Source organism: Panthera onca, chromosome C2, assembly GCF_046562875.1.
Source record: "Panthera onca isolate mPanOnc1 chromosome C2, mPanOnc1 haplotype 2, whole genome shotgun sequence".
Taxonomy (NCBI): domain Eukaryota; kingdom Metazoa; phylum Chordata; class Mammalia; order Carnivora; family Felidae; genus Panthera; species Panthera onca.
In genome coordinates, this window is record NC_138347.1 from 114,372,599 (window position 1) to 114,390,132 (window position 17,534).

General features: G+C 40.2%; 2 protein-coding genes and 1 long non-coding RNA gene across 10 annotated transcripts in view; 2 read left to right on the forward strand and 1 right to left on the reverse strand.

The window, feature by feature from the left end:
- The first annotated feature begins 1,204 nt into the window (after nt 1–1,204).
- Nucleotides 1,205–7,275, forward strand: PFN2 (profilin 2). Of its 2 annotated transcripts, none has more exons than XM_060638937.2 (3): nt 1,205–1,450; nt 3,629–3,821; nt 5,604–7,275. In XM_060638937.2, exons 1-3 carry the CDS (start codon nt 1,319–1,321, stop codon nt 5,699–5,701), a joined length of 423 nt encoding a protein of 140 aa, XP_060494920.1. In that variant the 5' UTR covers nt 1,205–1,318; the 3' UTR covers nt 5,702–7,275. The 2 variants fall into 2 exon arrangements, with proteins under 2 accessions (XP_060494920.1, XP_060494921.1); XM_060638938.2 differs by having other exon boundaries at nt 5,927–7,275.
- A 2,758-nt stretch (nt 7,276–10,033) lies between these two features.
- Nucleotides 10,034–17,534, reverse strand: part of RNF13 (ring finger protein 13) — a 163,056-nt gene continuing 155,555 nt past the window's right edge. For all 6 annotated transcript variants that reach the window (XM_060638929.2, XM_060638931.2, XM_060638928.2 and 3 more), the window contains 2 exons: nt 11,752–11,832; nt 10,034–11,461 (listed from right to left, as the gene is read on the reverse strand). In XM_060638929.2, the coding sequence (XP_060494912.1) occupies nt 11,097–11,461; nt 11,752–11,832 (446 nt within the window). In that variant the 3' untranslated portion in view covers nt 10,034–11,096. The remainder of the gene's footprint in view (nt 11,462–11,751; nt 11,833–17,534) is intronic.
- Nucleotides 13,141–17,534, forward strand: part of LOC144612773 (uncharacterized) — a 64,435-nt gene continuing 60,041 nt past the window's right edge. For both annotated transcript variants that reach the window (XR_013549821.2, XR_013549820.1), the window contains exons 1-2: nt 13,141–13,274; nt 14,716–14,852. This is a non-coding gene — a long non-coding RNA (uncharacterized LOC144612773). The remainder of the gene's footprint in view (nt 13,275–14,715; nt 14,853–17,534) is intronic.

Below are 17,534 nucleotides of genomic sequence, written 5' to 3' on the forward strand. Positions count from 1 at the left end.
CCTCGATTGGCAGATCGTTTTTGTTCACCTGAAATTAAAATTATTGTAAGACGTCTCCTAATTCCTCGTTCAGTCAAAGCACCCAGAGGTTACTAAAGAGATGAGGGAATCACTGGGACTCTACCTTGTACACACAACCTATTCTTAGATCTGGGTGCTGCAATTATTTTACCCTTGGATAGCAAAAATATTACCATATTCATCCAGGGAACCCTTTCTTAGAGTTTTTAAATTCTATTTTCAGGGATTTCTTTGACCCACCAATAACTTTCCCAGTTAACCAATAGTTTACATAGGTCGCTACTTGTTCGGAATTTACGAGCAATTTACCCACACGTGATTAGCAGCCTTAAGGGGGTTCTTACTGTCAAAGAATCCACAGAATGTGAGGCACTGGTACCCCCAAAGCGGCGACAATGAAAGACTGGCAAAGCTCAGAACTGTTCGTGAAAGCCACAAACAGCAGCTCAGATTTCAGGTTGCCGGGGCGCGCCCGCGCGGCTGCCAGTATGGCCAAAGGGCAGGGGGCTCCAGGGAAGAGGATCCTATTGAGGACGCCCGAGACGAGCGTGGGCGACCTTGCCACTGCCACCCCCAACACGAAGAGGAGTAAACACATCCCATCACCAGGGCAACTCCGCAATCCAACACCGAGCTCAAAATTCCGCACCCCCAGCCACCGGACGCAGAAGACAGGCGCATCGTGGCCCAGCAGCGGGAACTGGAGGCGTCCCAGACGCCCCTGTCCCTGAGGTGCCGAACGCGACGGAGGAGCCGCCCTCTCCGCGGGCCTACGGCATCACCGCCAGCGACCCCACAGCATCTCGACCTCACCGCCGCACGTGGCGGCCGTGATTGTCCCGGAGCGGTATCCCTCCGCGCCCCCGCCTCAGCCTCCCCCTCCCTTCCCGGGACCCTTCGAGTCGGGGCGCCGCGGAAGGATCGCACGCACGAGCGCGCGCACGCCCGCCCCGCCGTGGCCGCGGAGGACTGAAAGGTGCCGCGGTGAGGAGCAGCGGCCGCGGACACCGTCGTCGCCGGCACTGCCGCTCCGCAGCCTCCCGCCGCTGGTTAGTCAGCCCCGCGGCTGCGGGCGGGCGGGCAGGCAGGCCGGGCGCGCTCCGCGGCTTGTCCCTCACCGTCGTCCCCGCGTCCTCCCTCCGCAGCTCCTCGGGGAGGGGGGCGGTCGGTGCCTGCGCAGAGCCGCCTCCTCCCCGCCCCCGCCCCGCCTCCCCCCGCGCCGCCGCCGCCGCCCGCTGCCGCCGCCGCTGCGCCTGCTGCTCCTCGCCGTCCCCGCTGCAGTGCGAAGGGCTCGAAGATGGCCGGTTGGCAGAGCTACGTGGATAACCTGATGTGCGATGGCTGCTGCCAGGAGGCCGCCATTGTCGGCTACTGCGACGCCAAATACGTCTGGGCAGCCACGGCCGGGGGCGTCTTCCAGAGCATTACGGTGAGGACCGGTGGCGGTCCGGGTTCCCGTTCCCATTCCCGGACCCGAGCGGGGCCGGCCGGCTGTGGGGCCACGGACGGCCGCGCCGGCAGGTGTTGGTGGGCGTCCGGCGCCGAGGATGCGGCTGCCGGGCGGGCGGGGAGGCCGAGGCCCGGGGACGCCCCCTCTCCCGGGGCTGCGCTGACCGGCGGGGGCGGCGGCCTGGCTTCCCGGCTCCCGGGCTCCCTGACTGCTTAGGCGCCCCCTGCGTTCCCAGTGCCTGTCCGTGAAGCTGGGGGAGGGGGCGCGCACCGGTTGGGGCGGGGGGGGGGCGGCTTTTTTCCCCTCGTGCGGCGCTCTTTGGTCCCTTGCAAGCCCTGAGGTTTGCTTTGCACGTTCCGGGGTGGAAGCGGGGGCTGGAGGTGCGGGGCCGGAGCGCGCGGGGCCCGGGCGGGGGTTCTCCGGACAGCGCGCCGCCCGCGCCGCGGGCTGTGGGAGGCGGCGGCTGCCCGGCCCTCGCGATCCTCGCAGCGACTTTGCGTAGGTTTGCCGGTGTCCAGGCCTCTGGGGCTTGAGAGAAATGTACGCCGACAACGTAGGTGGATTCGTGAATCTCGACTTCAGCTCTGGTTCCATAGGATTTTTTTTTTTTTTTTTTTAATTCTCCAAGATGGCGAACTGCCATTGATTTCTCTCCTCCTCCTATGGAGATTCATTGATACACCGTTATCCCCAATTACGCAACATAGCTCTAAAAAAGGGGGGGGGGGGTGCCTTTATGGGGCTTTCAATAATCTGTGAAGGCCGAGGGCACACTTCACTTCTCCAAGTCCCTCCCTCTTTAGTGAAGGTAGTAAAGGAACTAATGCAGATTATGCTTCACAGTGCCTGGTTTTCTTGTGACTTGATGGCTTTGACTTGGTTGCCACATGTTTGGGAAATGTTACTAAACCTCCAGTGCTGCTTTATTGTTTTGCCCCTGTCCGCACAAGGGTCTTTTTAAAATTGTGACGGTTGTGACAAATACAGGGGTATTCCCTTAATTTCTTAGCTCCACGCTCCCCTCCCCTCAAACGCCAGAATTCAGGCTCCCTATTATGGGTGCTGCTAATTATTCTGTACTACTTAACATGGTTCAAGATCTGGGTAGAACTCCGTCCTTGATGCTAATACTTTAAGGTCTCCTATAACCGCAGCGGACCACAGTTCTCATGGAGAATTGCCATCTGTCTGGTGATCAACTTTTTTTCTGCAGTCCTCTTGTCTTTGTGTGTGAGTTCCCGCTGCCTGGCTGGGAAGATTGCGGGAGTGTGCTTGGAAATGGCTGGGGCCTGCTATGACTCTGCAGTTCTGATGGGGGCGACGCCTTCCTTCTTATTCATGGAATGTTAGCATGCACGTTTTCTCCTTTCCGGTTCTGGTGGCTACCTCAGTTTCTTTCCCAGTCTCCCTCCATTTTCTCTCTCTTTTTAAAAACCATTACCTACTGCAGTGCTACCAGCAAAATCCTCTTTGCATTTGCCCAGCAAGAAAACTGATTACTGAGGTGGGAGGGGAAGGGAAGTTGCAGAGGAAAAGGAGAGTGGTTAGAAAAATAAAGAGGGAAATATGAATTTGTCAGTGCGCTGAGGTCCAAGGTTTGAAGTTCATACTATGGTGGGGGGGGGGGGGAGCGGGGGATATTTCAAGTTATTTAAAGCAGAGTAGGAAGCTCTGTTATGCATGGGCATTTTTTCAAGAGGCTTCCAAGCAACTTTTAAGTTTGATGCAGCATAACTGTAATGTGACTGAATATGATTGACAAGCAGTTGTTAAAAGTTTATAGGTGAATTTTTACCATTACATAAGCATTTTAGGTACCATCTGACTTTGAAACAGTTTATAAATCTCAAGTTTACAGTTTATCTGGTGTCAGCTGCCAGTTACATAGATTCTCCTTGCATCGACTGGTCTTTAGTTGGTACGCTGTTAACTGTGAAATTTAAGTGTTACAAAACATGTAGTCCTATAGGATTAAGTAATTGTTTAGAAAAGACAAACTTGATTTTACATTAGTGAGATGTGAATGTCTTGTAGTATAGTAGTAGTACAATCTTGGCAAAGTTTTTCCACCAAATGGAGGCCTGAAAGGAATTGATTACAATTTCATGTTGTTTTTCTTTTCTTTTTTTTTTTCTTTTTTCCCATTGGCGGGGGCAGCCAGTAGAAATAGATATGATTGTAGGAAAAGACCGGGAAGGTTTCTTTACCAACGGTTTGACTCTTGGCGCAAAGAAGTGCTCAGTGATCAGAGATAGCCTATACGTCGATGGTGACTGCACAATGGACATCCGGACAAAGAGTCAAGGTGGGGAGCCAACATACAACGTTGCTGTCGGCAGAGCTGGTAGAGGTAAGCACAGTACTCTCTTGGTTAAAATTTGCACGCTACAACTTATTAAGCAGTTTCCTTAACATTTTGAATAAAAGTGTTAGTCCATAATGGCTATTAAGGTGGTTTTTGTGAACTGCCCAGCACTGAAGGCAGGCACTCCCTTGCTTTTAGACTTACCTACTCTACAGCAGCTGCATATACAGCTCAGCCTCTGAGATCCTGACTTTACTCTGAAATAGAATATTCACATCAACTCTTCAGTTTCAGCTTTAGTAAACTGAAAATCCAAATTTGCCTTTTAAACTGCTTTACGTGTCGAATGATAATCTTACGGCACATCCAGATTGTTAAACTGTTCATATTGTTTGGTTACTTCAGTGCTTTTTAGTCTTTCACCTTTGCATCTCTTTCTTTTCTTGCATTTTAATTATTCACTGCTCAGCATAAAAAAGGAAAAATGAACGTTTGCTCATGTTTCTATTTGAAACATTGCTGGGGAAGAGCAAAATAATTAGAATGAGGTTTTGTAGTAAGCTGCCTATTTACCAGAATATTTTCAAAGACAGAGCGTGTCTGTGATTTAAATTTGAAAAGTAGGAAATTATATTTCATTTATACACTTGGTCCAGAAGTTCTGGTTGCTTCCTGACTGTTTTCAGCGTTGCAGAAATTCTTGTTTCACTGTGTCTCACTACGTTTTTGGAAAAAACTTCCAAAATTGAGGTTTACTATGACATGTAATTGATTTACAAATACATTTAAATGTATTAACCTGTGTAAATATTTTGTAAATTAAGAGGGCTGTGTAGCCTCAGATAGAATTGGCACAGCTGATTTTAAAACCAAATCTACCATGTGAATGAACTTGAAGCTACTCTGAGTAGCTATTATTTGCCCCAGTGGTTCTACCAACTCCTTGTGATTATCCTAAAGGTTACTCTTGTTTTCGTGTGAGTTGACACTTAAAGTATCTTTCTGTAGGAAAATTAGATAACTGAAGTAGTAGACAAATCTCTAAACATTAGTTGACTTCAGATAAATATGTTAAAAAGAAGTATTAACCATGTGACATAAAACCAGAATGAGATTTTTATATACTCTACAGCACTACTGACCTCTAGTGGTAGCAAGTATAAAATCTGACTTCTGCATGTATTTTGGGGATAGACCTCTGAATTGCATCATAGAAGAACCTGTTGTTGGAAATAGTAAACCTGTTCCAGGATTTTCAACTCAAAAGCAAAGCATAATGAGCATATCAGTAAGCACAAGCCTTAAGTATTTTTTACTTGGTCTTTTCTGAATGGCTTTGAAAATGCTATTTAAAATTTGGTTTTGGTTTTCCTCTGGAAGTAATAGACACATTGAGTCTCAGTGGTAAGACTTAATGGTTTGTATTTAATGAAGCCTGTTAAAGTTGGGGAGAATTTTGTAAATAATCACCTGAGTTTTGTAAGTTTACATTTTGGGGGCTGTTCTGATAATTTGCCATACTAACTAGAAGTTTTTTGCCCTAAAATAGAATAGAAATGATCACACATTTTTTTTCTTAGTGTAAAAATATTTTTATAGAGCACTGCAGCTGCACTGATTGGACTTCCAAGATGCAGTTAACAGTGTTTTTAGCGTATTACTAGTTTGAAAGTTCTCCTTTTTGGAGACCTAGATGACTTCAGTGCCTGACAGTTCACGGAAAACTAACTTAATGTTAACTTATTAATCGGGGTTCTGTCTGCTAAAACTTATGTGACTCTCTTGATTAACACTTCTTTTGAAACACTTTTCTTCTTTCTCTTTCAGTCTTGGTCTTTGTAATGGGAAAAGAAGGGGTCCATGGAGGCGGATTGAATAAGAAGGCATACTCAATGGCAAAATACTTGAGAGACTCTGGGTTCTAGCTGCTAGGCAGACTGTTAAGTATTAGGGTAAAATTGCTCTTAAACTTTCCTAGCTGTAAGCTTGAGTCTTAATTCTGGAAATTTTATTAGCAATGCAGGGTGATGGGGTATGAACCTGTGTCTCCTTTGTATCCCTCTGTTGGTGGGGAAAGGTGTCTTTCTTTCTGCCCTCCCCCCCCTTAAATAATTCTGTTCACTTTTGTTTTGTTTCCCTGTGTACTCCAGCATTGGTTATAGTCATGGGAAAGGAAGGTGTCCACGGAGGCACACTTAACAAGAAAGCATATGAACTCGCTTTATACCTGAGGAGGTCTGATGTGTAAGCAGCCTCTCCCCATCTACCTAGCAACTGTCTTCATCACCACCCCAATTATGGTCACAGTGCTACCAGACTGTAGATGGTAGCTAATTTTTCTTTACCTATTTTCTAATGTCGCGATTCCTGTTTACCCAATGGATCATTTGTATGTTAACCACTGTATGTAACCAACCCTTATCTGGCAACATAATTGCAGCACAATAATGATTTGCATGATACCTTGAAATTCGGGGGGAGGGGGCATGCCAAGTTGGGCATCACTTTGTCTTAGCAATTAATGGGATATTGATAACTAAAATAAGTTAATATTAAGCAAGGTGCCGGTTGTACAATCTCTAATTTGATCAATGTCTTTTCAGCACTTTGAGCATTTACTTAGCTCATTTAGTCTTCCTTTTGTAGCGCATGGTTGGGAGGAAAAAGTGCATGCATCTTTCCTTCACTCCTCTTTTCCCACCCTTCTCCCTTTGCACATAGGTATTTGGTTTGCTTCCATCTTTTATGCATTGCCTGGTTTATTTAACCAAGTAATATCCCTTTTGTTGATGAGCTATTGAAAGCTGCAGTAGTTTGCTTTTAGTATTGTTGTTGCACTTGAGTAGAGACAGACCTTTTGTCTACAAGCTATATGAAGAGTGCAACTGCAAAACAAGAGCAAAAGGCACTTCCTCCCACGACCTTACAGTAACCATACAGATCGAATCCCCAGGGACATTCCATCATTGCAATAGCTCAGATTTTTGTTCCTTTTTCTTTGCACACCAGCTCTATTCTTTAGTAAAATTGTAAAAGGCTGCCATTATGGACATTAGGTATCCCAACATAACCATCTGGAGTGTGTCCAGTTTGTTCTTCATAGGACCAATTTTATTTGCAGCTTGAGTTTTTATATGAAGTTGCATTATTGTGGACTTGGCTGTCTTGTGATAAATTTTTTTCATATGTGTTCTGTGCCATACTATTGTTAAAATGAACTGTTGCTATTGTGAGATGGATTTTAACTGACCTATTAAAGGTTTCTTTCGAATGGCACTACTTTAGGGACATTCTAGTATTTGCTTCTATTGTTTGGGCCTTGTGGATAATGTACAGATTTAAAAACAAATCTTGTTGCTGATTTGTCCATTTCTTTCCCTGCACTTTGTTACATCTGGGATACAGTCTAACTCATCTGATTTAATATGCATTTAAAAAAATGCCATAACTATTAAACACCTTGTTTACAGACAGATGAAATAAATTTATTCCAACCAAATATTCTAGACTCCTGTTGTTTATGTAAATTGTTGTCTTATTGTTACAGTTGATTTTTGACACATTGGAATATACAGAATAGGCCAGGCTCTGTTACAAGCATAAAGTCTTAAAATTGAGCTTATGGCCTAAGCATTCCATATCCTGTAGTATTTATTATAGATAAAATGAGTGCCTGGGAATTTCTTTTTAATGGGCTTTGATCTGTTTTTTTGTTTTGTTTTGTTTTTAAAGGCTTTTAGCCATCTTTGGGTTTGTGCGAAGAAAATTGACTTGCCTACTAGAAATTAAATATTTTTTTCTTGTTGCTGGTCTCTAGATGTGAAATCTAGTGAGCAATAAGGAGCCCAGTGCCAAGAAGGGTTTCTGCATTGTGGATTCTTCTGTGTTGAACTGTCATGTGACTTATTTAGCTTTGAAAGCTCTATTGGCATTGCTGAAGTCAAGCAGCTGGGATTCCCATAAGACAAGACCTTCCTTAGGCAGCATGTAAGATAATTGGGATATTCCTGCAGTGTCTGGCTTTGGAGTGACCTGTTAACTATGACAACGTAATGGTCATGTTTAATTTTATAGGTCATAAGGTCCCTGGGATGTATTCAAGTTTAGCAAATGTTTAATACTGGTTATGAACTGTCAAGCTCAGAGCAGGAATGCTCAAAAGTTGGGGGGGGGGGGGTCTAAGGAAAACTGGGGAGCTGGTTGTAATGCAGATTGTGGGCTCTGGAAGTCCCTTTAGAAATAATTGCCAGGTCAGCCTGATTGATTTTAAGTGGCCTGTGTGCTACCCTTTGAGAAATGGGTTAGGTAATGGGAATTTCTGCGTTACTTAAAATACACTGTTCATAATTAAAAATTCTTTTGACAGTGTTGTCGGGCATTAGTTCTGAATTAGTATATACAGGGAAATAAAAGTATGGAAGATAAGGAGTTTGGGGCTACTTTGGTAGTTGGGCATGTCTTGAAATTGAAAGTCAAAAACTTTAATTTCTTCACCTGTTAAGATCCCAGTTATGAACCAAAGATGGGTCCAAAGAAAATTGGGTGGTTGGGTTGTGATGATTTGATATTTTACAGTAATAATATACTATAAAAGTAATAACACACAGTGACCAAAACTGTGAAAACCTTAATGAACCTATAAGTAGGTTGAAGGGATGTGTGTGTTGGTGTTGGTAGGGGAGTAGAAAATGAGAGAGGGCAACTGTATTGCTAAAATAGTAAATGACGAAACTAGCCATTGGCCCCTACCCACAAAAAACACTTATGAAAATGTATACATGTATCTTTATACTTCTAGGAACTTAGATTAAGAAAATGGGGCTATACAAATTTGTATACCAGAATGCCCATCACACCAAGTTACTTAAAATAACTAAACTTGGAAAACTGCAAGATTTAACTTTCAGAGTGATGGGTTGAATAAATTATTCTATGTCCAGAGAATAAAACAGTCATTGAATAACATGAGAAAATGTTCACCGATAAATGTTCAATGAGGTAATAAACATGTTGCATACAGTGTAAACACATACAGTGTATAATGTATACATGTATTTTACATAGGTATTTCTGAAGGCAAAATATCAAGATAAATTCATCTCTGGGGTAAGTTTCCATGTAACTATACTTTCATACAATCAGAAAAGTTTTAAATTAGGGAAGTATTTTTTAATAGAAATTAGATTTAATTTTATTTAATGTCTTATTTAAAAAGCTATATAGTTCCACCAAGAAGAAATTATGAGAAATCTCAATGAATATTAAGAAAACTAGTAACAATCCTAGACAGTTGTTAATTGACACTTCATAATTTTTTTTTTTTTTTTGACCACTAAAAGTAACAGTTGGAGATTTTAAAAAGGAGGGCAATTTTTCCTCAGAAAAACTCCCCAAGACTTAAGTTTAAAGGAACCAAGTCTTGGATCTGTAGTTTAAGGACTGAAGGGATACAACATTTAATAGTACATATTTTAGTCACTTTTAACTTTCCCTTTTAAAAAATGGTTTTAGGTATATTTTTATTATTTACCTTAAAAATTATAAAATCTATTTTGTATTCATGTGGCAGATACTGAGTGCAGTGTTCTGTCTTCATACCCTGCCTTAGGTTCAGTGAAATTGTACAAATGACCAAACAGGTTTGGAAAGGTCAGGAGTGTGCAAGTACATCAAATTCCAAAGCTCTGCTTCACTACTATAATAAACCGGCGATCTGTTTCTCAGGCCTGTGTGTAAAAGGAGGTTGGGGGTGAGATGACCTGGTGTCGGTGGATACTGAATTCAGCCTTTTATTTTCCTATGTGGAAATAACTATTTTTTAAATTATTTTTTCAAAAAGAAGTTCAGAAAGTAAAATTTCCCCAGTTGTGTTACATTTCTCTTAAACTTAATTTTTTTTTTCACATTAGACTCTTATACATTGTATCCTTCGTATTTTCTGATACGTTTTGTTGACTAAAAATTTTTCATGTCAATATAGCTTGATCCAGACATTTATTATTTCAAGGCTGTATAGAAGTCTACTGTAAGGATGTACCATAATTACAATAATGTACCATAATGTACACTATTATTGGAATGAATTTTGGCGGCAGTTTTAACTTTTGGGGGGGTCCCCAATTGGTTGTGAGCAGTTACCTTGTATAGAATTCTAAGGTGGTGGTTTTATCTGACCTAAATTACCTTAATTATTATGCCTTTGTAGCACTGTGCATATAAATAAGGCTAATGTGGGTAATATTACAGTAGAACAAATATTTGCCATTTCTTAAAGTGGAAAACGTGTTTATTAACATTCAAACTCCCTTCATACAAGGCCATATAAAAATTCTTAGCATTTTGATTATACGTAAGTCTATATTTTCTACATAGTTACAGTGATGTATAATATAATTTAGCTTTTCATAATACATTATTTAAATACATCATTAGTTCTGTTAAACATAAGCAATTATTTTCAAATCCAATACTTGAACAATTTCCTCTGTACATAGTTTAGCAGGGCTAATTAGCATAAGATGCTTTTTGTTAAGAGGTATGATCTGTATTAACAGAGTATTAACAGTTGCTGAAGTTTGGTATTTTTATACAGCATTTTCTTTTTTGATCATAACACAAACCCTTAAGGATACTGCAATTCAGTAAGTCAAGTCCAGAGACATGTTATTTTAACTGATGAATCAAATTCATACATAACACTATAGTATTTAAAACCTTGGCGGGGGGAAAAAACAAACCTATGAAATCTGCACTAGTACAGACCATTCCTGTCAGGATAAGACTACTTGGGAATAGAAAGAAAAAAGACAGCACTGAGTTTCTTTGTGGCGCTGATTGATAGAAGGAAAAATACTAAATTGTTACCCCTATGAGTGATGGTAATTTGGGAAAATACAAAAACAAATATATTCCAACTCAACAACTCTAGGTAAACTTTATGCAAATGGAAGTTGCTTATTAGCTCATGCTAGGTGGCCACAGCATTGACCTTGTGTGTAAAACACGAAACATTTGCATACTGTGATCTAGGTCTTAACCGCAAGCTATACGGAGGAATTTTTTTTTTTTTTTTAATGTTTTGGCTATAGTTCATTCCAAAAGAAAAGTTGATTTGATGCTTGAGTTACGGCACCAGTCTATTACTAGTTATCAGTGAAATGAAGTATACTCCTGCAGATAAATACCAGATCAAAAAAACCTTCAGTAATCTGATAGAATACTAAAAAATAAGTTATTTCTACAGGAATCTCTGAAGGGAGCAAAAAAATTTTATACCTAAATAAACATTTATTAGGAAATAACCCAATCACCCTCTGAAGGTCAAACAGTATTTGCTATGTTGTAATCTCGTTCACCATTAGGCTGCAGCTGGACTACAACACTATGTGCATTAATTTCGTTTTCTGCATCACTGCTGTCGGTATCTTCGTTGTCATCCTCTTCATAGTCTGAAGATTCTGTCATGTTCTGATGTGAGCGGGATTCCGACAAGGCCCCAAATGACTGGGTGCTGACAGATGCCAAAGGTCTAAGTAAAGGGGTACGTTCTGACACTTCATTTTCTTCTTGACTACTGTCTGTGTCAGAGTCTGAGTCGCCTTGAGAAGGAACAACTTTTTGCTTGCAGACTGGACAGGTTTTTTTGGTTTTAGTTAGCCAGGGGTCTACACACTTGCAGTGATAAGCTGTTAAAGCAAAATACACATCTTTTAGATAGTATATTGTGGTTGAGAACATTACATTTTTAATTTCTTGCCATGTTTATTCACGTTCTTCTGATCTATTAAGTATCATGTATGGACAAGAGAAGAAAAGTTTGTCAATTTTTATAAATCTACCTCCATCCTTTAATGACACCACTAATTACTAAAAGACCTGGCCTATAGTGTACCAATAACTCTTTTGTCTCCTCCTCTAATACTGAGCCTAAATACAAATTACGTGTAAACTCAAAGCAGTATGTAATTATTCATACCATGGGAACAAGGAAGGATTCTGAGCTTGTCGCCATCTTCATATTCATCCAAACAAATGGCACATACATCATATTCATCTCCTATGACAGACAGTAGTAAATAAAATTAATGAAAAGAGGTAGAGAACTTTCAAATTCTTAAAGTGAGGTCTTCCTCAGTTATTTTAAATGTCTTTTGATTGACCTTTTGATCTGTAAATGATACCTTTGTCTTGTTTCCTGTCAGATCAGGGAGCTGCTTTAAGTTCAGGAACCTGAAGTTTTAATTTAAATAATTAACCTTTTACCTAAAATAAGAAATTAAAAATGGATGTCAAGTTTGTTTACCTTAACTTTGCAAAAGATTATTTTTAAAAGAATCATCATTGTAATAGTGTTTCACAGGACTATTCAAATGCGAGTTTTGAAATACACAAAGACAACAAAATTTTACTCTTTAGATTTCTTAAAGTCTGGGTAATTTTTAAAGTAAAAATGGAAACAGAACATACTCAAGTGTTTTTTTTAATATGTCAGTGGAAAAACATTTGGAATGAGACGCTAAGCTTCAAATCTCCTTTCCAAGATTTACTAGCTTTGTGATGCTTGGCAGGTTAGTCTTTGATATCCAGTTCTTTTATCTGTAAAGAGATTCTGTCTACCTTGCAGGTTTGGGAGTGAGCAAAAGGCCAGGCACATAGGTATTCACTAAATGGTGTAATACTGCTGCCCTTTTAATTTCTTATTTGAAGTTACTACCTTTAGAAATCACGAAGGTTTATTAATAGCTCTTTTTGGAATTCATGTGTACTTGATTTTAAAGAAATTAGCAGTCTTACATACAGCAGCTTTTGAAGTTGAGTCGGTAGTGGCAGTGACCCGTGACTGTTTTCAATTCGGTGTTTTCCATTAAGTGTATACGATAGGTACAAACTTAAAAATCCCAGGGAACAAAAGATAGATTCATCTGCCTTCACCTTGGAAGGCAGATCAAAATAAAGCCATTGTCTGGATAGTCTGGATGAACATGACCCATAAAGGGAATGATAGTTCGATCAATCCCTTTAACATCCTTTAGTCATTTAAAATTGTACATTCAGGAGGAGTCCTAAAAAGAAAGCTTTAATAACACTTATTGTTTTGAACTTGGTTACCACAGAATCAAGTATCAAATGCATTTTATAACAAATACAAGCTTCTGTGTTAAAACTTTGTGGAATTCGGTGAGACCGATTATATGCATCTCAAACTATTATTAAAACTATTAAACTCAAAGATCAAACTATTAAAAGAGTAAAGGACTCCACTATATCTGTAATTATACATTTGATCCATTTACATGGAGGATGGTTTTAATAAGCAATTCAGTCATCACTGATTTCTCATATCAAACTTTAAATTTTAGTGCCCATCAAACGGTTCTAGTTACCATTAGAGGAGGTAATCTGGTGGATAAAGGCCTCAGTCTTCTTCAGAGGGACGATTCTGAAGCGCATGGCTCCTCAGAGGGACTCTGGGGGATGGAGACCCTGCCGTCCACAGAGGTAACTAGCTCAGTAAGACCCACTTCATTTATCATTCCCTCACTCTTCCCCACTCCCTCACTCTTGCTTCCTGAGGTTATTTCCCCAAGAAATCCCCTGCATCTTACTCCTTGTCTCAGGTTTTGCTCTCAGGGAAATTCACACCATTACAACAGTTTTAAACATTGGATCTTTAGTAACAATTTTATGTATATTCTGTCTTCGTGTATCTAATATCCTATTACTTTTTGCTGAAGATTTAATAGATTCCTGTTGGATCTTCAGCAAAAAGTAATAGGATATTCTACTTGTACTTTATTATATGTGAGTCCTCAGATACTTCTTTTTTAAAAATAAAGACAACAAGGGCAAAAGTTGTGTAACACATGACCTAAAATCTAAAGGAAACTCTGCTATCTAGAAAAGTATCATTGGAAACATCTATTACGGAAGCTAAACTACAGGGTTAAAAATATCAGAGGTTAAGTTCTAATACTACTAAATTTATTTATAAGGCCATCATTGGAAGAATTATTTGTGCCAAACCTACTGATTTTGTAGAATTGTACTGACATTTAATTGACCATCTCCTTGCTATTATAAACTAAGGAATAACTTCCTATAGCCATTTTCAGCCAATACCTCTTATAAATGACTTTTAAGATGTGATTTGTGTTATTTAATTCACTGTGTTATGGAGATGGAACCAGTGATTTAGTATTTATTCTGAAGTGAAACACCTCACAATTTGTTTCCTTATAAAATGCCACACATTTTTCAGAAAATGATATAGTTACTATAACTGAACAGGAATGGACTGGTCCAGAGCTGTGCCCCAAGGCTCTAAGCCTCATTTTCTTAAGATAGGGAGGTTATCCTGCATTAGCCAGGTGAGCCCAGCGTAATTACAGAGGTCCATAAAAGTGCAAGAGGGAGGCAGAAAAGTTCACAGTCAGGAGGATGTGACTGGATGAATGGTCAGGGAGATGCTATGTTACTGGCTTTGGAAGATGGAGGGGGAGATTAAGTCACTAAGTTTATGGTACTTTGTTACCAGAGCAATAGGAAATTAATACAGGCAGTATTGGAGTTGGCCCTAAATATATGGACTTGATACTTCAGAGTCACTTAGCTTTCCTATCAGTCCTCTGAATTGTTCCAGGAGATGGATTTATAAGAAGATGGTGGGTCAAGACTCAACAGTATAGTTTGTGATGGTGCACCAGACTGGAGCCCAGTGCTCTGTAGAGAACTAACCCCCCGCCGGCCTTGGACTTGTGATGAAATGGTAAAGCACACGTGAGAATGCTGGGGGTTTTCATCGTAAAAATTTTATTTATTAGCTCTGTAACCTACTGCAAGATACATCTCCATGTTTCAGTATTCTCAAAACAAAAATATTAACATACCTGTGTCTTAGGATTGTGGATTAAAAGAACTAACACAAGAATATTTTACATAGTGTTTGGTACAAATCGCCCCCTGATAAAACTGGCTGGATAGGAATACTACTCATGACCTGGTGTACTGGGAGGAGGCTGATCTCTAATAGCACCGTGTGCTTCTGTCACACCAGATGAGCTGTGTGCCTGAAGAGAGGTAAGAGCAGTGGTCATTGAATCTGTTGTATTACATAGGGTAATTATGTAATTTAATGAAATATTCAGCAGTTCTTGAACTGTGAGTATAAAAGACTGGTTTTATTTGACAAGCTAGGGTGACTATTAAGAACCCTTATAATAAAAGCTGTTGCTCCCCCACCCCCTCGCCAGCCAAAATGAGATTATATGAAGTATGGGTGAGAAATGTAAGAGATTGGACAAATTTATGTATTGATAAAAAGAATGAAAGCAGAATCCAATTTTGCCCCATTTTAAAATGTCTGAAGCTAAAAATGGTAGGAAATGCATCATGTACCATGACAACCTAGAAATCCAGTCAGTGGACTCCTACTCAAGACCGTGGCCCAACAGCAGATAACTGTTCAGTGGCTTTATCTGTAACTTAAAGTTAAATTTGAGGCATTTATTTGTATGGTTTGTAACTTTAGCAGGTTTTTAAAAAAATAACCAATTTGTCCTCGGTACTAGTAGCATAAAAGGGTTTTACAAGTGGTCATAAATGTTTGTTTTGTTACTGTCTGCACCATGCTATAAAATTTTGCTTAGTGTAAACCACTGGTTTTTAACTGGAGAGGATTCTTCCCCCCAGGGACATCTGGTGACATCTGTAGACATTTATGGTTTTCACAACAGGGAGATGGTGCTGCTGGCATCTAGCAGGCCAGGGATGCTGCTTAAACATCCCACAGTGCTCTGGACAGCCCCTCACAGAAAGGCTTATCCCATATAAATGCCAGTAGCACAGAAGTTGAGAAACCCTGATAGAAAGCCTCTCCAGGTTTTGTCAAATGACAGCAACTTTGCTAATTCGTTAGTGGGTAGATGTTAAGTTATAGGAGGGATGAGATTCATGTCTGTTATTTGAAACAGTATGGAAACCTTTCTGTCTAGAATGTTTCTGGCATTATTACTACTTGAATAATGTTTTAGAAAAATTGCATGAATGCTCTTTTAAAGTCCCATCAGTCTGGAAATGTTCTATAAATAGACAGAACTTTGCTTTTTCTCCTGTAAATCTGTTCTTCCTTGTTTCTCTCCAAAACCTTGGATCATCAAATACAGCAAAGGCAATGACCCATCAGAATAGGAATCGCGTAGACTTAAAGCAGCCATTGCAGTGGCATGAACTGCTGATCAGGCCTGGCGTGCCCTGAATGTCTCTTTTCCTTAGAGCCTATATTCAGTCTGTCACTAAGTCCTGTAAATTTTTATCTGTAAAACATGTCCTGAATCTGTCCCCTTCTCCATTTCCACAATTACTCTGGGCCAATAGCTTGGATTACTAGAAGAGCCTCTAGTCTACCTCCTGTTCTGCTGCCTGTGGTTTTTCTCCGGCGCAGCCAGCGTGATTTATTTTATTTTTTAACACATCATGTCAGTTTCATTTAGATGGTTCCCCATCTCTCTCTCCCATCTCCTCTCACACCAGCCTTACCACCCCTTCACACATGCTTCAACCACACTGGCCTTTCATTCGTGAACAAACTAACACAAAAGTTAAGTGGTGACCTGCATTTAGCCATGTTGTGACAGAAACACTTGGACATAACATTAGATCTAGAAAGAGGAATCCCCGTTTCTAGAGATGACTAAAAAATGAGCTAGTTTGAGATTAGCTATGGCACATACAGATTGATGCAAAACTTAATTGTTCAGTTTAATAACAAAATAGACCAAGGCTTAAGTCAACTAGAATATGTTTCTTTCCTTAAGTAAACAATACAAGAGTGAACATTTAGGGCTAAACACATAGAGGTTTCATGAGAGATAATAACAACATTTTAAATAACTTGCCCAGGGAAGATGTACCATTGGGTTCATGAGGTTCAAAGCAAAAATTACTGTTGTGGTAGAGAAAATACCTTGCCACTTATTCCCTACTTTACCAGTAAAGAAAAAAATGAACGCTCTTTCTAGCAAGTAAACTGAATTTTATCTTCTGTTCTCTTCTCCTCCGTACCAGTTCCCAAGAATTCTGAACAAAAGAACAGGACAGAATATTTTTAAACCCAGATTTGCTTGAGAATTCTTCCTGATTATTTTTAAGCCCTGGACAAAGGAACTAATATTTTTAAGGTTACAGTAAAGGCAGTTAAATGTAGTCATAAAAATTAAGCATGTCTCAGTTGATAGGTTAAAGAAACAAAAAACTATAAAACTGAGTATTGCTCCACTTTTACACATTCTGCTTTAAAATGCCGTATTGCTTTTTTCCAGTCCCTGAAATAATATCCTTTGCTTTTTACACCTATCTTGGAAGATCTCAATGATGAAGCTATAAGGCACAAGTGTCTGGTAACTTAAGGTTTATGTCTTGGGGATCAGGCTCCTTCACATACTGACTGCAGGGGAGACAGCTCGCATGGAGACTGCCTCAAATGTTTAGTAGAAGGATTAAGTGAAAACATAAGGATTTTTCATCTGCTCTGAAACATGGTGTGTAGTAACCAGTCTTTTGGTTATAGACTTGGGAGAAATACATTAACCGAATGGGCCAGGAAACCACAATTTCAATTGAAGAGCTATTTTTGAGGGCAATAATGAGTAGTAAAGAGCCAAAAGGAAGTTGGCTGCTTCAGAAGCAAGAAAACAACTAAAACACTATTATGTGTGTTAGAAATGGCTAACTTGATATTTAAATCACTTAAGTGTTAATCAG

What these genes read in the sequence shown, in the direction of transcription:
- PFN2 (XM_060638937.2), top strand. Translation starts at nt 1,319, where the DNA reads ATGGCCGGTTGGCAGAGCTACGTGGATAACCTGATGTGCGATGGCTGC. An exon ending in GCGTCTTCCAGAGCATTACG is followed by an intron (nt 1,451 to 3,628) that starts GTGAGGACCGGT and finishes TGGCGGGGGCAG; the next exon opens with CCAGTAGAAATAGATATGAT. An exon ending in TGTCGGCAGAGCTGGTAGAG is followed by an intron (nt 3,822 to 5,603) that starts GTAAGCACAGTA and finishes TTTCTCTTTCAG; the next exon opens with TCTTGGTCTTTGTAATGGGA.